Source organism: Trichogramma pretiosum, unplaced genomic scaffold, assembly GCF_000599845.2.
Source record: "Trichogramma pretiosum strain Unisexual culture from Peru unplaced genomic scaffold, Tpre_2.0 scaffold6, whole genome shotgun sequence".
In the NCBI taxonomy this organism is placed as follows: Eukaryota; Metazoa; Arthropoda; class Insecta; order Hymenoptera; family Trichogrammatidae; genus Trichogramma; species Trichogramma pretiosum.
In genome coordinates, this window is record NW_019641678.1 from 944,433 (window position 1) to 950,432 (window position 6,000).

A 6,000-nucleotide genomic window follows, 5' to 3' on the forward strand; every position below is an offset into this window, starting at 1 on the left:
TATACCTAATATATATATATAAATGGAATGCTCCGAAGCACCCACACGTACACATGCACGCGTGTAAGGCGCATATGTGTAAAATATATACATACATTTAGAGGCGGACATCGAGCTGCCTTAACAATGCGATTCGAGAGTTGCAGCATCCGCGAGCGACACCTTTTTTACATTTTTCAGCATACCATTACGTATTCCTCGAGGGAGCACGTATGTACATATATACACGAGAGTTTATATATAAGGCATTGTCGCGACAGAATTCGATATTCGATCAGTAGATATATACCACACATGAAAGGGGGGTCCCACTCGATGCTCCCCCATATGCATGCATCAATAGGTATGGGAATACTTATTTCCTCGATATAGATTGTGCACAGACAAGCCTTCCCTGACTTTGAATCAATAGTTTCGAATTTTCATATCGGCGTTTTTACTTTGCAAGTATTCCTTACAGTAATCGTGTTTTTTTAGTTTTATATACAGTCGTTGACGTGCGTTACATTCATTTAAAACCATTGATTCATTTTTGCAAAGTGAGCTTGAATTTTGAACTCACTCGTCAAAGCTTGCAATCAGTATTTTGCATGTAATTTATCTTTCATTTAAAATTTAAATACGTACGATTAAACAAAAGATGCCGGAAGAGACGTGAGAAAATTACGCTTTATCGCAACTTTCAAAAATCGAACTTACTGACAGTCGGTAATTACAATTATTGATACCAGAGGTCGACACCGGTCGCGATTGCCTCGCCGAATGTGTCGCCGTTGCATGAACATCGAATCACTTCAGTAGTTGCCTATCGGCACGTGTTGCATTACGAGTTCCTACTGACGGGGTTTTTTATAACTCTATTATTTTATTTAAATTGTGTTGACTGAAGTTCATCTAGACGACTTCCAAAATAAACTTATAGTTTTAATTTTCGAAAATTCTTTATAATATTCAAGGTTAGTGTAATGTGCCATTTCTTTAACAACTCTCTTACAATCAATTGAAAGTGTTTTGGTAATCAAATCCTACTTTTTGTTTATTAATTTTTAAGTGATTAATTATTTTAGAAAAATGGCTAGTAATGCAGAGACATCTGAACAAGCTCAAGCTGGTCCAATGACTGATGAGGAAGGAGAAAAAAAGCCAACATGCATTATTGTACTTGGAATGGCTGGTTCAGGAAAAACTACTTTTGTAACAAAATTAGTTTCCAGACTATATAACACTGGAAAACCTTACGTTATCAATTTAGATCCTGCTTGCAGTGAAGTGCCTTATCCTGCAAATATTGGTAAAGATCATTTGTTTAATTACATAATTGAATAAAAGGTACTATTGATTTGCTAACATATTTTCATGATTTTACAGACATTAGAGATTCTGTTAATTATAAAGAAGTTATGAAACAGTATTCATTGGGCCCAAATGGTGGAATTGTTACAGCTTTAAACTTATTTTCCACCAAATTTGATCAAGTTATTGATTTAGTTAAAAGTGCAGGGAAAGATCATGAGTATGTGGTCATAGACACACCTGGTCAAATTGAAGTTTTTACATGGTCAGCTAGTGGAACTATTATAACTGAAGCATTAGCATCTCATTTTCCAACTATTATTGTTTATGTAATGGACACTGTGAGAAGTGTCAAGCCTGTAACATTCATGTCCAACATGCTTTATGCTTGTTCTATTTTGTACAAAACAAATAAGCTACCCTTGATTGTAGTAATGAATAAGGTAAGAAATCTCAGTGAGTTATTAATGCTATTTAATTTCAAAAGTTACTCACACTTTCAATTTTATTTATTTCAGACAGACGTAGTGGATCACCAGTATGCTATTGAATGGATGCAAGATTTTGAATCTTTTGAAGAAGTTTTAGCGAATGAAACTACTTACATCAGTAACTTAACTCGCAGCATGGCGCTTGCATTAGACATATTTTATAGTCATCTCCGCTGTTGCGGTCTTTCGTCGATCGACGGAACCGGTGTGTCAGAGTTTCTAGAATTAGTTCAAGAGGCCAAAAAAGAATACTACGAGTAAGTTGAAATATTTGATGTCAATAAGATTTGATTTAAAGATACATAAATAACGTTGGATAATTTTTCAGAAAATATCGAGTTCGTTGGTTGAAAATGCGCGAAAAAAGATTAAAAGAGATACAAGAGAAGAAAGAACAACGACTGAAGAGTGCCGCCAAGGCAACTTCTGGAGTAAGAGTACCCTTGGTCACAACGGCGTGCGAGGAAAAGATCGACGATGAGAGAGAAAAATCAGAAATTTACTTGAAGCATCCGGCCAATGAATCGAGCGAGGACGAAGAAGGCGAGGAAAATCCGCCAGAGGAACTCGAGGAAAAAGAATCAAAGTCGTTCAATGAATACTTAATTAAGCACAAAATCGCTCAGGATAAACGAGGTGCCCCCGATGGGGCAGGGTCGAGCAGTCAAGACCCCTAGAATTAGAATCAATGTCTCTTTGTAAATAAAAAATAACTTTTATATTTCTAAATTTGTATTCTTTTTTTTAGAATGGTAAAAATGGCTATGATAGTCATTAAAACTCATTTTCAATTCTTTCATTTTCCTTATGTTAATTTTTGAAATTTACCATCTACCTCTCATTTCTCCGTCGTCACACCAGGGGTCGGTATGGGTACCATATTGAGTCCCCAACATTGCTATGCACGCAGCGCACTTATTTAAGCTCTATGTAGATCGTTATGACTCACTGCAGGACACGTCATACGCCGCAGAGTAGAACAAAGAAATACTTCTCGCCTCGTCGACAGCAAGTTATTCTCTCGAAAAAAGTGAAAAATATTCCTCTTTAAAAGCAATTGTTAAGTGGCGTGTTTTATTTGTGAGTGTGTTGAACCATGGCGCAAGACGACCAAGATTGTTTAACAATAGTGAAAACTATGCGGCAAAAGGTCAATTGGGAGATCGAAAAAGAGCGAGAGGACTTTGCCCGTGAGCTTTATGCTTTAATAAAAAATTGGAGTGGCCGACTTCCTAACCTACGAGATATTTTTCGAAAGGAAGAAATCGATTGGCTTCTTACGAAGTCCGTGATCGGCAGTTTTACTAATCTAGGAAAAGTGTTCATCGGGTTCGTGATTCGTACCGGCTACAAAGACGAGCCCGACGTCGATGACAGCGGCAATCCTTTGTCGCGTCGCACCACGACCGTGCATCGGGCTGTCAGACTTGGGAACTACGGCTATGTCGATGAACTTTTTAAAATATACGACAGATTTGACGTGAATTATACTGACGAGTACGACCTTACGCATTTCCACATTGCCTGCAAGTTTGGCTGTGTCGACGTCGTAAAAAAATACCTTGAGCTCGGCCAGGATCCCAATTGCCTGGAGCAGAAATCAATTCCTCCACTCTACTTTGCTCTATGTAACAACCACAAGGAGGTGACCGAATTGTTGCTCAGAAGCGGCGCAGATCCTAGTTTAACCAATGCCGAGGGATTGACTCTTTTACATATTATTTGCAAGAGTAGCAACAATTATTCCTATGAAGTGGCGAAGAAATTCTTGAAGATTAACGCCGAACTCAATCAGCTGGTGCAGGTCGACGCTCAGGACAAGTTGGGTAACACACCCTTACTCTTGGCTCTGTGCAACAACCACAAGGAGGTGGCTGAATTGTTGCTCAGAAAAGGTGCAAGTCCTAATTTAGCCAATGCCGAGGGGTTGACTCCTCTACACGTTATTTGCATGGGGTTCCAGAATGATGATAAGTTGGAGATGTTATTCGAGATCTGCGAAGAGAGAAATCAGTTGGTGCAGATAGATGCCCAGGACAACTTGGGTAACACACCCTTGCACTTGGCTCTGTGCTACGGTAAACATTGGGCGGCCGAATTGCTGCTAAGAAAAGGCGCCAACCCGAACTTGGCCGATGTGGAGGGATACACTCCTCTGCATGTTATTTGCAAGAGAGACGACTTGGACTATTACAAAAACGTTGATTTGGCGGAGCTTATTTTTTTCAAGATCAATAAGAAGAAACATCGTCTGGTGCGAGTCAATGCTCAGGACAAATTGGGTCATACACCCTTATACTTGGCTCTGGACAACGGCTACGAGAAGCTGGCCAAATTTCTGCTGAGGAAGGGTGCAAATCCAAATATAGCCAACGAGGACGGATCGACTCCTCTGCACATTATATGCAAGAAAGACAACAACGATGACCTGATGGATGCATTCTTCGAAATCAGTGACGAAAAGCATCAGCTGGTGCGGATCGATGCTCGGGACAATTTGGGCCGGACACCGCTCCAGTGGGCCGTGGCGAGATTTTTGCCCAACACCGTCGAAGTACTCTTGAATCGCGGCGCCGATTTGTCCAAATTCGCTTTCCCCACCGAGAGTCCCTACGACGTGAGGTATAAAACACAGCCTTTTAAACATAATTTTCAGTTGCGACTAGCAGCTGGCGCCATGATCGTCGTCGAGCTTCTCGAGGCTAAAGGATACAAGCTAAACCAAAGCGACGTCCTGAGGGTCATGCAATTTTTCGTCAAGTACGAATTGTTCGACAAGTCGGAGGAGCTCGAAAAATGTTGGCTTGACAACGAGGAGTTCATGAGCAAGGCGCAGAAGATGATGATAAAACGGCACTTCTCGCTCTACAAGCTGCTCGGCTTACGACCCAAAGAGGCGGCGAGACAAGTTAGTTATTGGGGCTACTTGAAGTTGGCGTACTCGGAGGTCGCCTGGAGACTTCCCGAAAAGTCTATTCAGGCTTGTAACGTGCATTTGTGCGAGAAACTATCGAGGGGTTTCTTCCGACAATGGTCACTGCATTATTTCAGGGAGATGACGCGCTATCGACTGCCGATCGAGTGCTGTGAAATAATCATCGATGAATCTTTTACGAACCAAGATTTATACAATATTTGCTTGGCGGCTGCAATGTAAAGCTCGTAAAGACAATAATCATATTTTCATACTATTTTTCATGTCTGGTATTATTTCTGTGGTGGAAAGGGCTAACGAGATAACTCCATTTTTTTTGAAATCGAGTTTATGACATGAATTACCTATATGTTATGTCTACTTTAAGGTACAAGTGTCACAAAAGCTGAAAAGAGCACCTATCGTTCAATATAACACCGTGCCTAACGAAATAAGTCCATTTCGCAGCAAACGATTCCCGGCCAAACGAGATAAGTCCACCTTTGCGAGCTCCAAAATGCGATAAAGAGTCTAGATTGATTTGAAAATGGAAGAAAATGATATTCCAACATACAAATGGCTCTCACACTCTTCGAATGTTGTGAATTTCACTATACGATTGGTACATTTGATACGCGAGGGGCCATTTTCGCGATTTTCAGTGTGGTCTTTTTTCGTTGCAAGATTTGAGATCTGACACCAGTATAACGTTAAATGAGCTATTTTATCAATGAAAAATCATTACATGAGGTTTTGATCACAAACTAAGCGAAATTATCGATATTGAAAAAAGTGTGACCGCTAAAAGTGGACTTATCTGCTAAGCGGGGAAAGGGCTAACGAGTCAAGTCCATATTTTTTGCTCCGTATCATCACTATGATGCGTCTTTCAATTTCACAAGTACATAGTTCAAAAGATACCTCATAATAGGTAAAAATATCATAGGTACAGATCTTTAGTCGTCTGCGTCTAGCTAGGCCTTCGTGCGCTACTTAAAACGCGTTTTTCTCGAAAACACGAAAAATGGAGTTATCTCGTTAGGCCTTTCCACCACAGATTTAATGTTGCAGACTTTCCATATATCATTTGAATAAATTAATTTAAAAAAAAATTGACTTGATTGCTTCTCTGTGTTTTAATTTTATAAAATACATCATACGCTTCTTCAAATCAATTACGCATGAAATCAATTAAAAAAATGTCGAGTTTAATCAATGTTTGATCAAACACATCAATAAATACCCGTGGCAATCAAAAATGAAAACTTCCTCGTGAAAAAAGTAGCAAAGAAAGTGTGTGAG

General features: G+C 39.7%; 2 protein-coding genes across 3 annotated transcripts; both read left to right on the plus strand.

Annotated features, from left to right (window-relative positions):
* The first annotated feature begins 812 nt into the window (after positions 1-812).
* LOC106658258 (GPN-loop GTPase 1) lies at positions 813-2,505 on the plus strand. 2 transcript variants are annotated; one of them, XM_014380122.2, is made up of 5 exons: positions 813-956; positions 1,052-1,291; positions 1,369-1,736; positions 1,812-2,041; positions 2,113-2,505. In XM_014380122.2, exons 2-5 carry the CDS (start codon positions 1,072-1,074, stop codon positions 2,459-2,461), a joined length of 1,167 nt encoding a protein of 388 aa, XP_014235608.1. In that variant the 5' UTR covers positions 813-956; positions 1,052-1,071; the 3' UTR covers positions 2,462-2,505. The 2 variants fall into 2 exon arrangements, with proteins under 2 accessions (XP_014235608.1, XP_014235607.1); XM_014380121.2 differs by having other exon boundaries at positions 1,068-1,291.
* Positions 2,506-2,804: 299 nt separating this feature from the next.
* LOC106658238 (ankyrin-3-like) lies at positions 2,805-5,517 on the plus strand. Its single transcript, XM_014380094.2, has one exon. It carries the CDS (start codon positions 2,881-2,883, stop codon positions 4,939-4,941), a length of 2,061 nt encoding a protein of 686 aa, XP_014235580.1. The 5' UTR covers positions 2,805-2,880; the 3' UTR covers positions 4,942-5,517.
* Positions 5,518-6,000: the final 483 nt, after the last annotated feature.

What these genes read in the sequence shown, in the direction of transcription:
- LOC106658238 (XM_014380094.2), top strand. Translation starts at nt 2,881, where the DNA reads ATGGCGCAAGACGACCAAGATTGTTTAACAATAGTGAAAACTATGCGG.
- LOC106658258 (XM_014380122.2), top strand. Translation starts at nt 1,072, where the DNA reads ATGGCTAGTAATGCAGAGACATCTGAACAAGCTCAAGCTGGTCCAATG. An exon ending in GCCTTATCCTGCAAATATTG is followed by an intron (nt 1,292 to 1,368) that starts GTAAAGATCATT and finishes ATGATTTTACAG; the next exon opens with ACATTAGAGATTCTGTTAAT. An exon ending in TGATTGTAGTAATGAATAAG is followed by an intron (nt 1,737 to 1,811) that starts GTAAGAAATCTC and finishes TATTTATTTCAG; the next exon opens with ACAGACGTAGTGGATCACCA.